This window comes from Myxocyprinus asiaticus, chromosome 31, assembly GCF_019703515.2.
Source record: "Myxocyprinus asiaticus isolate MX2 ecotype Aquarium Trade chromosome 31, UBuf_Myxa_2, whole genome shotgun sequence".
Lineage (NCBI taxonomy): Eukaryota > Metazoa > Chordata > Actinopteri > Cypriniformes > Catostomidae > Myxocyprinus > Myxocyprinus asiaticus.
In genome coordinates, this window is record NC_059374.1 from 6,145,891 (window position 1) to 6,164,902 (window position 19,012).

A 19,012-nucleotide genomic window follows, 5' to 3' on the forward strand; every position below is an offset into this window, starting at 1 on the left:
TACGTTGATAAGTAAACATCTAAAATTCAAATGTCTCAAACACAGCAAAGATAAATTAGGAAGAGTCATTATTGTTTTAGCAGAAATTCAGGGGCAAAAGTTGATTTTGGCTAATATTTACGCACCTAATGCTGAAGATCAGGGCTTTTTTATAGATCTTGAAGGGATGTTGCAAGCCGCTGGCACCCCTCATGATATAATATTGGGAGGAGACTTTAATCTATTGATGGACTCAGTCCTTGATCATAGTGAAGCAAAAGTGTCTAAGCCCCCTGGAGCAGCACTGACGCTTCACAGGATGTGTAAAAAATCTTGATCTTATAGATATTTGGAGACTTTTGAACCCATCTGGTAGGGACTATACATTCTTTTCATCAGTCCATAAGATTTATTCTAGAATAGATTTTTTTTTAAGTCCCTCATTTCATCTGTTGTTGACTGCTCAGTTGGAAACATCTTAGTCTCAGATCACACCCTGGTGAGCTTAGAGGTGTTGCCACATATGGAGAAAAAGAAATCATATAGTTGCCGCTTTAATGTAACCCTTTTGCAAAATCCTGAATTCCAACAAATGTTAAAGGCTGAAATCAATGTTTATATGGAGACCAGCTGGTCCTCAGTATCCTCTGTGGGCGTGGCTTGGGAGGCACTTAAGGCAGTTCTTAGGGGTCGGATCATACAGTATGCCTCATTCATCAAAAATCCAAAGCACAAGAACTCGTGGAGTTGGAAGGGAATATTAAAAGTGCCGAGGCAGAGCTGAAGCACCGAATGTCATCTGATGGCCTCAGAGAATTGACCTGATTAAAATACAGATATAATACTATTTTTTCGCGGAAGGAGTTTTGGCTATTCTGGGCAAGAATCATATTTTGAGTCTGAGGACAAAGCTTTTGGCTAGATATATAAAGCAGAGAGACTCTTTTTCTACCAATCCCTCTGTGAAATCTGCTGGTGGTGAAATGTTTACGTCGGCCATAGATATTAATAATGCTTTTAAAGAATTCTATCTTGATCTCCATAGTTCCACGTCTTCGTCTACTGATGAAGATATTAGAAACTTTGTGGAACCATTAGAACTCCCTAAAATGACGACTGAGCAAACAAATTCTCTTGATTCTGAGATAACCTTGGAGGAGCTTGGCGAGATAATTAAGGCCTTGCCTACAGGCAAGGCTCCAGGGCCAGATGGCTTTGCCGCTGAGTTTTTTAGATCTTATGCTACAGAATTGGCTCCACTTTTGCTAGATGTTTATACGGAATCATTAAAGAATGGAAAGCTTCCGCCAACCGTGACGCAAGCCCGGATCAGTCTGAAAGGACAAAGATCCAAGTGAGTGCTAGAGTTACCATCCAATTTCCCTGATCCAGCTAGACGTTAAAATATTGTCAAACATTTTGGCTAATCGATTAAGTTATGACATCTCTTATACATATAGATCAGGTGGGGTTTATTTGGGAGCGTAGCTCTTCTGATAACATTAGGCGTTTCATCAATATCATGTGGTCAGTGGCGAATGAACAGACTCTGGTCGCTGCCATCTCACTTGGCACTGAAAAGGCGTTTGATATGGTAGAATGGGATTATTTTTTCACGATTTTAGAAATGTATGGGTTTGGGAGTACATTTATTGGATATATTAAGTTACTTTATAGACACCCAGTAGTGGCAGTACAAACAAATGGATTAATTTCAGATTATTTTTCTCTGGATAGGGGCTCCCGGCAGGGTTGCCCTCTTTCCCCATTATTGTTCTGTCTTGCCCTGGAAACATTAGCAGCCGTGATAAGAAAGGAGGATGATTTTCCAGGGGTGATGGCAGGAGGTGTGGTGCAAAAGCTTCTGCTTTATGCAGATTATATTTTATTATTCATCTCCGACCCTTCTAGATCTATGCCTTGCCTCCACAGAATTAATAATTCCTTTTCTAAGTTCTCGGGATACAGAGTTAATTGGTCTAATTCCGAAGCTTTGGCTCTGACAGTGTACTGCCCAATGATGACTTGTGTGATGGACTTTTATGACTTGGGCCAGTAAACAACCACCAGGTAACCAGCCAGAATACCCTAGCCAGCAACTGCAGAGCCACACGTTAAGGAACACTCAGAACATTTTAGAAATTGCGTAGCAACACTCTGGCAACCACGACATCCTAATATTTTGGTGGGGACTTTTGCATGAACAAGCACCGCTCACATTTTCTTCACAAAATGTAAAACTTTTGTTTGTCTTCTCTGCTTTCTTTAACCTGATCATGGTTCTTTCTCTTTCAGATGACCGCTCCACGGTGCTGTTGACGGACAATGACTTTGGAGAAACATCTAAACAGAAGTCTTCAACCGTCACGCATACAGTGCACTACCAGTCTCTGTCCCAGGCCACTGGACCACTTGTAGACGTGTCTGACGTTAGACCTGGTACAAGTAAGAACTTAACTAGTCTGGGCGGTATTGTTGGTCTGATTTACACAAAGCTGCCCATGTGTGTAGATGCTTTGACTAAAACTCAGACAATCGAGTAGTCTTTAGTAAATACCTCATATACTGCACTCCGTGTGCCCCCCCCCCCCCCCCAAAAAATACTACCTTCAAATTAATTACTGAAGCAATACTTTTTCTATACTGGGACTGGGATTTGGTCTCATACTTTACATTGGACACTTTGATTATCTTCAAACGGCTGTGTGTGTCTCTGTCCCATCAGACCCTACGGCCCGCCGCACAGCTAAAGCCGGCCCTGCCACACGCAGCCGCTATGCCAGCCAGTGGACCCTGAACCGCCCCCATCCTCCCGTCTCTTCACACACTCTCACTACAGACTGGAGGCTGCCCACACCCCGTGCCACAGGCTCAGTCGATAAAGAGAGTGACAGCTACAGTGTCAGTCCCTCTCAGGACACAGGTAAAAGAAAATCTGTCAGATTAATGGGGTCACATCATAAGGGTATGTTCCGAACACTTAACACTGTGGATTTTTTAGAAAGTAAAGTCTTGTTAAAACATTTTTCACACTATTAATATTCTTTTTTTTTACTTGTTTAACAGTGTATGCACATGCATAATTTATGCAATTTTTTCTGAAAGTCATGAAAATTCCCACCACAATGTAATTTCCTCAAATTCTGTTGAATAGAATTCTGTGGTGGAAATGACGCTGATGGAAATTACATTTTTAAAGTTTTTGAGTGGCAGATTCCTTTGTCTTATGAAGGCTAATTTCATTGCTAACATTTTATGTATCCTAAATACACACAAATAACCTCCCGAGACCCGAACGTGACAGCTTTGTGCATTTTCCATTTCCCTTTTTAAATGTGTAACTACTAGCACATAATAAACAAGCAAAAAAAAAAAAAAAAAAAAAAAAAAAACATGAATAGAGCAAATAGTTTTCCTAAAAATTGATGTCCACATTAAGTATGTGGACAGCAAGACTATGTTGTGAAATTTCAAATAACACCAACTAAAGAAAGTCTGATTTTTTTCATCAGACTGTTTATTATGTTTCCAGGAGTGTTTGGTTATTTATGTTTTTGAGACATTACAGACATGACAGCTGATTTTCTGTAAAGCTGAATAAATAATTCTTATTCAAAATAATGTCCAGCATCATCCAATCACTGCCAAACATGTTAAAATAAAATGTTTTATTATAAAATTCTGAATCTATGTACTGATTACCATTGTCCCATGTCTGCCAAACATGTTGAGAGGTCCGAACATCATCAGCAGCCTGAAACTGAACTTTTGGTCGGATTTTAGGATTGAATGCACTTAGCAGCATAGAAAGCTATAGGATGCTCCCTTGCTTACTTGCTTAATATTTAGTGAATGACTTAACCTCCAGTGTGCTGAATGTCTGCACTGGTCTCAGAACAGTTCAAAATGTACCTTATTTTCATTCTAACTCCATATATTGTAAAGCCTCTGAAAGCAAAATTTTTCAGCTTTTGGATAAGCCCATTTATTCTCACTGTGAAAATGCACAGTAAATATACAGGAATGCATTTACTAATGTTAATGAATAGAATCATATTGTACAGTGATAACAAATAAAATATAACAAAATGTATATTAAAATTAAGCGAAATGACCCACAGGTTGTTATTCAAAATAACTAACAGGTTTTTTTCTACTTTTGAGGAAGTGTGGTTCCAGTTACCATCAGTTATGATGTCCACATCATATTAATCAGCAAAATTGACCAATTTTTTAAAGCGGCATTTCAAACTAAACTAGAGACTCTACTCTTTACAACCAAACAGGTTTCAGTGAAAAAAGTGATTGTTTACCAGAGGCACTTTTGTTGGCGCTGCGTCCACAGGAGCGCTTCACGGAAATCGATGGCATGCTGTTGTGTCACGTGACTTGGTGCACCAGATGTTTAACCCTTAAATGACAGTCTAGTCTTGTGAAAAGTATTCAGTCAGTTTTTATTCATTTAAATTATGAGTTGCGTGTAGCGAAGCCAAAATAAAATATCCACACATGTGGGCGTGGGGTCGCATGGTGTTAAGTAATATTTTCACACTTTTTGTGTAATTTAGCAAAATTACAGCTTGATTTGAAATAATACCCAATTAAAATACTCTGCTCACAAGTGATATTTACCTTAACATTACTTAAATTTCAAGAAAATTAAAATTTTAGAGAAATGATTGTTATCTTTGGCAACACTGAATGTTTCCTACAGTATACTGTATATCAGTGTTCTGTCTCTCTGTAGTCTCTACAAGTATTTTTTAATTTGATAAGTAGCTGTGTGATAAGCAGGATAATGTACAGTTAGCCAGTCATTATTACAAACTCCTGATAACACTGTCAATGATTATTTTGCTGACTGTACATTATACCTTACTGATGGTATAGCCTACTCGTTGGGTACAGGGGGCCAACCCATAAAATTTATTTTTCGACAAATATCGGTTGATTCTCAAATTATTACATTCAAGATTTGAGGACTTTTTTCAATGTTTTGCTATGAAATGGCACTCAAGCATTGTTGGTGATTTCACTGCTTACTCATTGCAATTCAATTGCTTATGTGTTTTCTCTCAGATCGCGCTCGCAGCAGTATGGTGTCCACAGAGAGCGCCTCTTCCACATACGAGGAGTTAGCCCGTGCCTACGAACACGCCAAGATGGAGGAACAGCTGCGACACGCAAAGTTCACAATCACAGAATGCTTCATCTCAGACACTTCCTCAGAGCAGATGACCGCCGGGACCAATGACTACACAGACAGCCTGACGTCCAGCACACCGTCAGAGTCCGGCATCTGCCGATTCACCGCCTCCCCACCCAAACCACAGGATGCCAATAGGGTCATGAATATGGCCGTGCCCAAAGCACACAGACCCGGTAAGACTAGAAAAGAGGGAAAGCGTTAACTGTCTTCCATCATTTTTATTAACACATTGCTTAGCTGTGTCGTTACTATGATGATATGGGTATTGTTGGGTTTAATGCCATTACAAAGTAATTAGTTAAAGTTATCTCATGCCTTTTTTGTCAAAAGGTAGTGTTTACATTTACTACATATAAAAGTAGTGATTACATTTTAAATTCTTGATATTATAGTTACTTACTTTTAGTTACATTACAATGACATTATTTAGGTTACACACTTTTATAAAATAATATAAATCGCCTTGTGCTCAAGGGGTTCGAAATGGAAGTGCAATATATTTGAGTATTAGTTCCAGTTCTTAGCTAGCTTGGCTTTTATTATGAACAAATGGTGCCCTTTACTGTGAGTATTACTGACCGAACCTCACATATTCCACCGGTCCGTATTTTCTGTAATGATACCAATTTGAACATATGTTGCTAAGGTATTCTTCCATGTTTTGGCCATTTGTTGCCCTGGTAAGTAATCTACTCAAGGATTTAGTCAGAGGACATTTTCACACCCAAGGGTCATTTGAGTTTCACACCTTTGTGCCACTCTGCTCTCCCCTATTGGTCATTCATGTCAAACTGGATTGGTTAATTTGAAGCAGAAACCACCCTCATACCAGACAGCTATTAGGGCTCTGGACACATTAATTTTTCTTCAAAAGTCATTTCATACCTTACAAACATTAACAATGGTTTTACTACAGGAACCATAGTTTAATCATGGTATTTATAGTAAAACCATAGTAACCACAAAATTAACCATGGTTACTACAGTCATGGTTATTAGGCTTGAGAAAGCCAACCTACTGAAATCCTATTTAAACTTATTATTATTATTATTATTATTATTATGAGACTAAAATTTCTGACTTTAACTCCACCTAGAGCTTTTAAGCTACATGCACCAAACTTGGCACAGACCTTCAGACTAATCCCGAATAGTGTGCTATGTCTTTTCTAACTGATCGGAATTACGGTATTCCAGTATCGGACTTCCGAATAGGCCTCATGTCTCTTTGACTTCCATTCAAGGTATGAAAACTTTTTCCTGTAATAACTCCTTTAGAGAATTCAAGCTGCATCCTATAACTGCACCACTCATACTTTCTGTCTATCACTCCATCACTTCCTTTTTATATCTTTACATCACTCTTTTTATTCTTTCTTTCACTCTATCACTTCAACACCCTAGCAACTGCATACAACCGAGCAACCATTTAGTGCACCCTAGCAACCAAACCCCTTTGACTTCAATTCAAAAAGGCTGAGTGTGATATCTTCAGATCAGATTGTCCTACAGACATGAGATTTGGCTTGTTTGAATTGGGTGAGCAATCAGTCTTCAAGTATCATCATGGAAACTACTTAGCCACGCCCTAGCAACCGTTTAGAGCAACCTAGCAACCAAACACCATTGACTTCCATTCAAAATCACTAAGATGGGTATCTCAGGATCAGAATGTCGTAGAGACTTCCGGGTTGACTTATTTCACTCAGGATAGCAAGGACCCATGTTAAGTATCACTCTGGTAACTGCCTAGCAACCACATGGGCTTACCCTAGCAACCAAGTAACAAAACACATATCTCTGCACCAGAAAATCGTAGAGACTTCCAAGTTGACTTATTTCACTCAGGATAGCAAGGAGCCTCATTAAGTATCACTCTGGTAACTGCCTACTACCACATGGGCTTACCCTAGCAACCAAGTAACAAAACACATATCTCTGCACCAGAAAATCGTAGAGACTTCCAAGTTGACTTATTTCACTCAGGATAGCAAGGAACCTTATTAAGTATCACCCTGGTAACTGCCTAGCAACCAGATGGGGTTACCCTAGCAACCAAGTAACAAATCACATATCTCTGCACCAGAACATCATAGAGACTTCCGAGTTGACATATTTCACTTAGGATGGCAAGTAGCCTTGTTCAGTATCACCTTGGTAACTGCCTAGCAACCAGATGGGCTTACCCTAGCAACCAAGTAACAAATCACATATCTCTGCACCAGAACATCATAGAGACATCAGGATGCTTTCATTTGAATAAGGGTAGCAAGCTGCCTTTTGAGTATCACCTTGGTAACTGCCTAGCAACCAGATGGGGTTACCCTTGCAACCAAGTTACTTATCACATATCTCTTCACCAGAATATTGTAGAGACTTCCGGGTTGACTTGTTTTACTCAGGATGGAAAGGAGGCTTGATAAGTATCACCCTGGTAACTGCATAGCAACCAGATGGGGTTACCCAAGCAACCAAGTAACAAATCACATATCTCTGCACCAGAACATCATAGAGACTTTGGGTTTCTTTCATTTGACTCAGGGTAGCAAGGAGCCTTTTGAGTATCACCTTGGTAACTGCCTAGCAACCAAATGATCTATCTATCTATCTATCTATCTATCTATCTATCTATCTATCTGATAGACTGAATGGTCTTATAATCTTTAAACTTTGAACTTTTAAAACTACTACTTAAACTTATAACTACTTCAAACTTAAAACCTTCAAACTTCAAGCTTTTACAGCTACTTCAAACTTTCAGGATAGGCTTTCTCAAGCCAATCTAAAGTTTGTCCACAAACCTTTCAATCTAGTTACAATATTACTACAGTAAACCATGGTTACTATACAGGTACTACACTATTACTGTAGTAAAACCATTGTTAATTGTAGGCCTATCAAAGCAATGGTTTCTGCCGAAAAACCATAAGGGTTAAACAAATAGGTTGACAACATTAAAATTAACATAGATTTATACATAATATACACTAATAAACTAGAAAAAACCATGTAATATAACTGAATCGATATAGCATAGAACAGCTGCAATACATAATATTATCTTAAAAAAAGAAGACAAAATCCCTTTAAGGCTGCTCAATGTTTAGTTCATTTACATGAACCGTTTGGTATTTTCAATGCTAAATATAAAGGAATCATTTATTTTTACCAATTCATTTACATGAACTGAATGAAAGAACTGATTCACTTAAATTATCTGGTTTCCCCAGCACTACATGAGAGAGAGAGAGAGAGAGGACAGTTTTGGTGAATTTTTGATTCCTCCCTCTGTTCCATTGCTGCATTCGCAACACATTGTGACAAATGTATTGTTTTGTGATGCTACAGCACTACTCATTAGAAAATTTAGCTTGTTACAGGAAAAGTTACACCATTGTAAAAATAGCTGAACTACTGTCAGGCTACTGAAAATATAGTTAAGTTAGTAGCATCACTACATTTAGTTAACTACTTCCCATCACTGGTCTGATGCATACTGCAAACAAAAAAGCAAGAGCTGAAAGAAATTGGCAGTTACAATCTGATTGGCTGGCTTTACAAGATGTCTGCAAGTCAGAGTGCACAGGTTTCTGTCAGTCTGCCTGGAAATGTTGATACAGTGAGCTCTTTTGAAGAACTACTAATCATTGGATTTGCCAAAGTTTAATGGCATCAAATCTCTGAAAGATACTCCTAGTTTTGTTTGAGGCAGTTAATAGAAAGTAAACTAGATGCCAACGAGCAAAACCGCTTGTATATTCGGCTTGTTTTCTGTCTGTAAAATAATCAGTACTTATTACTTTTGGATGTACAGAAATTCTGACCACAAAGTCAGCACATATTTCCATTAATTTCTAATGTCATTCACAGAACTAGACTGCTGCGACAAATATGAATGTTTTTATTACCTCGCCAGTCTATTATGATGATAGCATTAATTTAAGATTTACCTATCCCTAATCGGCACATAAAAACAATACGAACTGTGGTTGGTCTCTTTATATTTTGGTCAGACAGTTTTGTCCAGTGTAAGTGGGCTGTTCGCAGCCAGAATCATCTGCTAAGTGGACCAGACTTTATTGCTGATAATCAAAGGTCTGGTTATACTAGACTAATTGAAGTAAACTGGACACTGGTAAAATATTGAAAAATTGTTAACCTTCCTTAAAAGTTAAAAATGTATCAAGTCAGTTTATATACCATGCTACTCATTTTAATTGTGTATAGAATACTGCAAAAATGATAGTGCTATAGCTCAAATAATCATTTTTATTTGTTCTGAATTTGCATTATAAATTGACAATGTTGTTTTTGTACTTTTTAGTGTTTCAGATGTAGCACACTGGTTAGGACTGGTATATATGGTACAGTGCGGTCCAAAAGTCTGAGACCACATGAACTATCGTTCTTCCATTCAACTTAAACCTTGTAAGTTTTCAATAAAAGTTACCTGCAAACTGGTGAGAAATGTTTTATTTACTCACCAAAGCCAATTTCTACTTTGCATTTGGTGCTTGGCCGGAGTTAATACACCCTGATTGGACACTATTTGTTTGTAACACAGCAGTTTATTTAGTTTAATTTACCATTAAAAAGCTCTGTTGAAAAAAATTGAAATTGAATATATGCTGTTATGTTGGTATCAAACAGAAATGCTAAATAAAATTAAAAATAAATTTTTAAAAACAATCTTCAATGTTTATTCACTTTAGAGTGGACTGTGTAAAAGATTATGCATTTATACTTCATTAAGTATGTTTCCTTTTGTGTGTGTTCTTTTTCCACACATTCCTCCATTTACCGGTTCACCCCTAAGCTGTCACTCTTACAGTGTGCAGTAAGCTGCTGTGATGATAGCTGTTGGCTGGAAAGCTGCTGTCCAAACACATTCTGTATTCTTTTAGCATCAATGGGTCTAACGCAGCTGCCGTCTGGGCTCCCCAGGGCTGATTTCAGGCCCAGATGGCTCTTGGGCTACTGGATTGAGTTTAGGGTTACTGGCTCATTGTGAATGTATCTGGTTGCCATGTGCACCCACAGGAAGCATTTGGTCTGGACGGGCAAACAGGGGTGTCCTGCGCACATATTTTCTGTTTTTACAAGACAGCATTTTACAGCCACAGTGGAGTGGCTGAATGTGAGATGAATTTCAAGCAAAGGCCTTATTGGAGCGAATCAGTGAATAATGCTGATGTGTCCCAACTCATGCTTACAGTATCCCAGCACCCCCTTATTTAATTGACCAGATGCCTTGACTAGCTTGAGAAAAATTCAATCCACTAAGAGGGAAAGTTTATTTCTTTATTAAAATAATACTGTATCCACAACATTCCTGAGTCCCATGACCCTTTGCAGGCGATGTGGGCGGAACTTCAAGTTAAGAGTTAACAACCATTCTGTTCTGTACTAACGCAGCATTAAAAATGATAGAAACTTGGGAACAAATAAAAACAGAATTACAGCGAGGTGATATTGTTCTTCCCCACCCAACTGCTATCATCAAATAAAGTGTCAATAAAGTGAAAAAAAGAAAACTCAAAAAAAATTCTTCCAAAGCCAACCCTTCTGTAGGAAGCTAATAGGTGGAGAAGCATCTGCGGTAGTAGCGCTGTGCTTTTGCAAGTGGTTTCTGACCAAAACTTTCGTTTGGCTGCACACATTGTCCAAGACATTTTCAAAGACATCTTACAATGTTTAAAAAGCAATAATCTACCCGAATGGTTACACACATGTGGTGAACATTCAAACTCTGGAAACTGCATGGTTTACTGCATGGCAAGGAAAATGGCTTCATTTTGACTGGATCGTGGTGGACCAACACAAACATTTGCCAAGCAGCCATCAGATAAGTGGCTCAGACAACTACCAGACCTCAGAAAGAAGGCCTTGGACCTTCCAACACATTGGAAAGGAACTTCTCATTGGTCCACAAGTGATTTCTTAGCAACCTCTCAGTCCCCCCTCTTAAGACCAGAGGTGAGAAAGACCATAAAAATTCTTCAAGACCTCTCGAAGCAGCATTAACCTACCTTGTGGCAAAAGCTGAATCAAAGAAGCCACAAAGACAGATATTTACACACAAACGTTTACTCCTATAATGGACAACAGCTGCAACACATCCACTCCATGTTTGTTCACAGAACTGTTTATGTAAACTGCAGTTGTTTGATCAACACAATAGTTCACACAAATTGAACTATTAAGTTATAAACTTGTGCATTGGTAATATTTGATCTTTCAGTATCATATTTAGACTCTATGCAATCAGAATAATGGCAAGAATAATTTGGAAGTGGTTTGGTGACAGGAGCTTCCAGTACACAAAACAGCAACAAGACTTTTAAAAAATAATTAAAATTGAATAAAAAATAGATAAATATTGAAAAGAAAAAAGTATATGTAGAATACACAATAGACAATATATATATATATATATATATATATATATATATATATATATATATATATATATATATATATATACACATACATACACTACCGGTCAAAAGTTTTGAAACACTTACTCATTCTTTATTATATATATATATATATATATACAATTAAGCATACGCCTTCAGATCAAAAGATTTTTAAGATCATGAGAAACATTTCAGTCAAGTGTTTCAAAACTATATGAATATATATACATACATACATACACATACACATACGTAGTGCAAATATAAATACAAATCAGTTATGTACAGTGCAAGGGAATGTAATGGCAGAAGAGGTAGGATGTGTTGGATAATATAAAAAGACTAAGCTGTGTATTGCACATTAATTATTACACAAAGGGGCAGTTTTAACTGTTCATGAGATGGATAGCCTGGGGGAAAAAACTGTTCCTGTGCCTGATGGTTCTGGTGCTCAGAGCTCTGAAGTGTCGGCCAGAAGGCAACAGTTCAAAAAGGTAATGGGCTGGGTGAGTGGGGTCCAGAGTGATTTCTCTAGACTTTTTCCTCACTCTGGAAGTGTATAGTTCTTGAAGGGGGGGCAGGGGGCAATCAATAATCCTCTCAGCAGTCCGAACTGTCCTTTGTAGTCTTCTGATGTCTGATTTCGTAGCTGAACAAAACCAGACAGTTATTGAAGTGCAGAGGACAGACTCAATGACCACTGAGTAGAACTGTATCAGCAGCACCTATGGCAGGTTGAACTTCCTCAACTGGCAAAGGAAGTACAACCTCTGCTGGGCCTTATTCGCAATGGAGTCAATGTGGGTCTCCCACTTCAGGTCCTGTGAGATGGTAGTGCCCAGGAACCTGAATGACTCCACTGCTGCCACAGTGCTGTTTAGAATATTTACCTATTCATTTATATTATCCTTTAGCATTTTAGTACCATTTAGTAGTTGTTAGTTTTTCTTGTTTATCTTTTTGTAAATAAAACTTATTTTATTACAACTGTCTTCCTTGTGCTGATGTTACAAAAGTCCTCTAAAGTTTAGGTAGAATCTCACAAAACATTCAGATTAATCAAATGACCAACTCCCTCCAATTTACATATTTCTAATTTATTGAATGGTCCATTTGGATCATTCTTATACTTTAAAAGTGAAATTCTTTAGCTGGTGCCCAGAGGATGGAGGGAGGGGCCATCTGACATTTATAAACACACACACATACTCACCTTAACTGACGTGTGATCAAAATCACCAGTGCAGTTATCAATACACACAAAACACCAACCAACCGCACTTCCGCTAGCTAACTTGAAATTCCGCCCACCTGTCCAGATACAGTGGACCTACTGAAAATATTGTGGATACAAGGTTACTTTTATTCTTGTCTTGTCTGAGTAGTTAATGCATAATGTCTCATGCATAATTTTTGTCATTAGGTTAAAATTTTAATGAATGTACAGTATGAGGGAAAGTATATATCCTATGCTCTGTGACTGGTCACTGTTTAGAATATTTTGAGTTTTTCATGATTTTTAATGTTGTGCAAAAATTAAATTAGATTTCTCAGAGGATAACATAGTTAGCCAAAAATCAGTAGGTATTAGTGCCATATTTTTTACCAAGGTTGTGAGGGAAAACTCTGACATGTTTGATCTGGATGGGATTAAAGCTCTCAAAAACCTAATGTGGGTCAAATGGTATGAAGCAAGTTTTTCTTGTCCAACAAAACAAAGGTCTGAAGTATCAATTCTGTTAAAACTAGAAATGTACCTTTAATTATTCAAATTAAAACAATAATGTCAAAATATTGATTTCCGAGACTCCAATAGACATGTGACATGTGGCTTTTCAGTTAGTGCAATACCTATATCCAGTTTGTGGACTTCAGAAATGTATATCTGCAAAGCTTTGGAATTCATCATTATAGGGGTCCACGCACCAAAGATGCTGGAAATCTAATTTATTTGTACTGATAATTAGCTTTAAAGAAGAAAACTGCAATCTATATTTAGTTAAATCAGCTGGCTATTCATTATAGGATTTAATAAAACAATGAACACATTGTTAAATATGAAAATTAATACAGAAAATCAGTCAGCGTGTCAAAGGCAGATTAGAAGCTTTCTCTGTCAAACAATACAGTAATACTGAATAAAAAAAGACAAAAATGTACAGAAAAGTCAATCATATTTTTTTTCCTATTGCAATATAAAGTAGACCTTCTCAGTTTTGATGTTTTATTTAATTTTGTTTCCAAAGCAAATTGTGAATCGGAGTGAGAGACAAATCTACTGATCTCTAGCACTCCAAGACCAACGCTGCGTCCGAATTACAGTAGCAACTGTACTACTTTAATCCAATCCATCCTAAACAATATGCAAGAATAGAATTCATCTGTCCCAAATAATTGTATGTTTTAAATATGCCAAATGTGCCTGGATGATTTTTTATTAACTGGATTTTGTTAGTGTGCGTCTATGCAAGCTTTTTTTCTGATATTGCCAATAACCACTTAGAGCTGAAGTATGTCGTTTCTTTGACATTAGCGCCACTGAACGGACCTACACAATATTAGGCAGGTGGTTTTAATGTTGTGGCTGATCGGTGAATATAGTAATTAATAGTTTGTCAAAGTATTTTATGCGGTTTGGGTATTTTTTACAAGAATAAAGGATGTTTATATGGAAAATGCTAACCATATTAGCCTTTTGTATCATATAGAAAGATACAAATAATATATTTTCTGCCTCATTCTATGAACACAATCCACATACAGTCAGAAGAAAATGTTGTTGTATTACACTCTGTGAAGTAAGTTTTGAGCAGCAGAAATTGGTAACCTTGTTTAAATTGGCATGTGAATATTCAGCTTTATGCTAAGCTATAATTCTATATCTAGCCCTTACATACACCTGTTGCCAGGCATGATTATATTTTAAAATAAAAATGAGAAAATCCACATCAGATATACAGTGTGTGTGTGTGTGTGTGTGTGTGTGTATATATATATATATATATATATATATATATATATATATATATATATATATATATATATATATTATCCTAGTAAGACCTTTGGTATTAGGGCAAAGATTTACTGCAAAAATTCTATAATTAATAAGAAGTTTTGTATTGTTTTCCTGTAAAACATATCTAAAAATCCTTATAACCATTTATAGTCAAAACAAGTAAAATAGAATAAAAAAATAATAATAATCCAAAGAATTTAGATTACATTACTGACCTTGAGTAATCTAATGGCACTTTTCCACTGCACGTTACGGTTCGACTCGACTCGACTCTGCTCGCTTTACTTTTCTGAGCTTGCTTTTCCACTGCAGTTTAGTGCCGCATCAATGCTGGTGGGATTATAGGCTGATTGTCATAGTTGCGCCGCCTCTTCTGCCGTGACATCATCTTAAACGCGACACAAACATTACTGACCATAAACAATAACACGACCGCTAGCTGTTAGCTACTAGCTCATTGTGCTGCATAAAGCAGTTTTTGCATGGTGATTTTACACAAGTTTAACAGTTAAATTGGCCTGGTTGTTTTAGAAGCAAGCTTTCCAGTAGCTGGTCAACTTAATTAAGTGAAGCTTTCAAGCAGAATATAGAGTTAACGTAACAAAACGTTCCATCCTCCATGGTGGACTCCAATAATGCCAAGTCCAGGGCACTCTCCCGCCCATTGCCATAGCGTCCATTTGGTCGAACCACTTCCACTTTCTTCTGTTTGAACCACTCCGGCTGTATGGTTCTGTAGTCACTTAAGTTTTTTAACTTTTCCCTACACTGTTGGTAGGTCCGGTGGTAGCCGTGTGCGGCCAAAAGCTGAGATACTTCCTGAAAAACGTTTTCGTTTCGCGTCATTTTGTTCGTCGCTAACGAGAGGAACGTCTGCACCTCGTTTATTGACCACGGCGTGGTTTTGCGCACAGCCATTTCTTTTTACAATTCGAAAGTCGCGTGAACAAATTATATTGCTGTCGCTGTTGCTAACTTTAAAACTAGCAGGTTGATGTCCCATGTTGCAAATCCAGTGACGCTGGTAGTGACGATTCTCTCTGACCAATCAGTGATCTGCAGGGTTTTGACGTCACATTTAGTATCGGCTCGGCTCGCTTGGAACCTCGACCGAGGTGGTACTAAAAAAAGTATCAGGTACCAGGTACTATCCACAGTGGAAAACCCCCAAAAAGCGAGCAGAGTCGAGTTGAGTCGAGCTGTACCATGCAGTGGAAAAGCCCCATAACAGACTATGTTACAAATGACGTTACAGCATGTATTCTGGAATCTGTAGTGTAATACATTTTGAAAGTAACCCTCCCAGCCCTGCATATAGACAGCCTCAAATCTAACAGACTTAGACTAAAAGCTACAAAACTGCAATTTTGTTTCATGGAGTCTTTAAACACTAGATCCCTCATTGCATTGTTTCTCATTTATCATATTATTAGAAAGAAATCTGATTTTAGAGAACTGCTCACACTTACACAATTCTGTATGTCTCATAGCAGGTGAACTGGTCCATCTACCCCCTTACCTACGCATGGACTTCCTGCTGAACCGGGGAGCGCCCTCTTCAGGTCGGGAGGCCACAGGACAGACTTGTATGGACCCACAGAAGAGCCGAATGCCTAAGCGGCCGGCCCTGCTGGTCCCCACACCCTCCGAGACCCCCTCATCTGCCCTCTCGTCCTCCGGCCCTCCCAGCAAAGAGGCCGTACAGCAGTGGCAGCCGGGAACTTCGTCCACACTGCCACAGCGTGAGCCAGGCGACCTTGCCCAGGCCGCCAAACTCAGCAGCTCCCAGGAATCGCTGCTAGACTCCAGAGGACACCTAAAACAAAGCAACAATCCCTACGCAAAGTCCTACACACTGGTATAACACAGGACTATAGCTATGGACCACTCTGCACTGTCACACACAAACACACACATGAGGATCTGCTGCAAATACGAGCGCATTTCCGATTCAGAAATGAGTCCTGTACATACATTCTGAATTTCTAAAGAAGTGGATAGTTTTCTTTGCATCTTTCTTTCTATCTATCTCACTCTTTCTGCTGTTTTTTATTTTACACTTTCTTTCAACTTCTCTTGCCCTGTTTTCTGACTAAGTTGGATTTTTTACGTAATCATTCATTTATTTTAAATACCACCGTTATGAAGATTGCCAAAATTATTTATTTAAATTGACAGAGGAACTACTTTTGAATTTATATCAAGGATAATTATATAGTCACTATTATTATTATTCTATAAAAATAGAGAAAACTATAAAAAAAAAAAAAAAAAAATGGTTTAAAAAAGGCGGGTGTGGTGAGATTTTACAAGAAGATGTTGCTTTCTATATCCATGACTTTTGTTTTTGTTTAAACAAGGAGGTGCAACCGGCACGTTTGTTGCCATTTATCATGGCAACACGTCCGACGATCACCAAGGACATGGAGGAAGGATTACGAGTCCAACGTGGGAGACACACATCCACATTTTCAAGTCGTCTCAGAATGTTGTGCTTTCTAAGGACTGCATGGGGACCTAAAAATAGAAAATAAATTCCAAAAGAGACTTTTGTCACACTAATGACGGTATATGTTATAATACATGTTATAATATACATAAAAATATATACAGTGTGTGTATATACAGCTCTGGAAAAAATTAAGAGACCACTGCAAAATTATCAGTTTCTCTGGATTTACTATTTATACTGTAGGTATGTGTTTGAGTAAAATTACAATTTTTGTTTTATTCTATAAAGTACTGACAACATTTCTCCCAAATAAAAGTATTGTCATTTAGAGCATTTATTTGCAGAAAATGACAACTGGTCAAAATAACAAAAAAGATGCCGTGTTTTCAGACCTTGAATAATACAAAGAAAACAAGTTCCTATTCATTTTTAAACAACACAGTACTAATGTTTTAACTTAGGAAGAGTTCAGAAATCAGTATTTGCTGGAATAACCCTGGTTTTCAATCACATCTTTCATGCATCTTGGCATGCTCTCTACCAGTCTTTCACATTGCTGTTGGGTGACTTTATGCCACTCCTGGTGCAAAAATTCAAGCAGCTTGGCTTTGTTTGATGGCTTGTGGCCATCTATCTTTCTCTTGATCGCATTCCAGAGGTTTTCAATGGGGTTCAGGTCTGGAGATTGGGCTGGCCATGACAGGGTCTTGATCCGGTGGTCCTCCATCCACACCTTGATTGACCTGGCTGTGTGGCATGGAGCATTGTCCTGCTGGAAAATCCAATCCTGGTTGTCTAATGGTTAGACGGAGACCTGGAGAGGCCTTCAAGCCAGTATCTCGCACCCACTGTGAAATTTGGTGGAGGATCAGTGATGATCTGGGGGTGCTTCAGTATGGCTGGAATCGGGCAGATTTGTCTTTGTGAAGGACGCATGAATCAAGGCACATGCAAGGTTATCCTGGAAGAAAACTTGTTTCCTTCTGCTCTGATAATGTTCCCCAACTCTGAGGACTGTTTTTTTCCAGAAGGACAATGCTCCATGCCACACAGCCAGGTCAATCAAGGTGTATTTCACCAAATACTGATTTCTGAACTCTTCCTAAGATAAAACATTGGTATTGTGTTGTTTAAAAATGAATATGAACTTGATTTCTTTGCATTATTCATGGTCTGAAAACACTGCATCTTTTTTGTTATTTTGACAAGTTAAGAGCATTTATTTAGAGCAAATAAATGCTCTAAATGACAATATTTTCATTTGGAATTTGGGAGAAATGTTGTGAGTACTTTATAGAATAAAACAAAAATGTTCATTTTACTCAAACACATAACTATACAGTAAATAGTAAATCCAGAGAAACTGATAATTTTTGCAGTGGTCTCTTATTTTTTTCCAGAGCTGTATTTACTGTATATATAGACATACATATGAAGAGATCACTTTTATTTTGTGGATAATACAGGGGGAAAAAAGATTTGGTAAATAAAGTCCTTAGTCATGTTTGCACACATCTGGTTTGATTATAAAATTTTAATTGTTGGGTTCTCATCTTTTTTTTTTTTTTCTCTTTTGGAGATTTTTGAGACTGCGTAACTCCGGTAGTTTCTATTGAGCTGCAGATAACTGGGGGAGATATGCAAAAGTGAATTAATGGTAGATGGTGTGGCCTGTTTTTGTGTAAGACACATGACAAAGAGAAGATATTTTAATTGAGCAATATGACACTGGATTTACTAATAATTTCGTAATTCTTGGACATCTTAAAGTACTAACAGATATGAATGTATTCAGTACTGCATAATGAAAAATAAAGCCCAAGATGATTTAAAATAAAGAGACAAACTAATGACACAGTCTCTAAACTATAATTCACAAACATGCCTAAAAATGAAAGATGACACTAGTACAAAAAAGAAGAGAAGAATGAATG

The 19,012-nt window shown here is 37.7% G+C and overlaps 1 protein-coding gene across 2 annotated transcripts in view; it reads left to right on the forward strand.

The window, feature by feature from the left end:
• Positions 1 to 17,343, forward strand: part of LOC127422249 (cell adhesion molecule DSCAM-like) — a 228,166-nt gene extending 210,823 nt beyond the window's left edge. The window contains exons 30-33 of one of the 2 annotated variants that reach the window (XM_051665620.1): positions 2,275 to 2,424; positions 2,705 to 2,902; positions 5,059 to 5,361; positions 16,117 to 17,343. In XM_051665620.1, the coding sequence (XP_051521580.1) occupies positions 2,275 to 2,424; positions 2,705 to 2,902; positions 5,059 to 5,361; positions 16,117 to 16,490 (1,025 nt within the window). In that variant the 3' untranslated portion in view covers positions 16,491 to 17,343. The remainder of the gene's footprint in view (positions 1 to 2,274; positions 2,425 to 2,704; positions 2,903 to 5,058; positions 5,362 to 16,116) is intronic. The other variant, XM_051665621.1, reaches the window with a different exon arrangement.
• Positions 17,344 to 19,012: the final 1,669 nt, after the last annotated feature.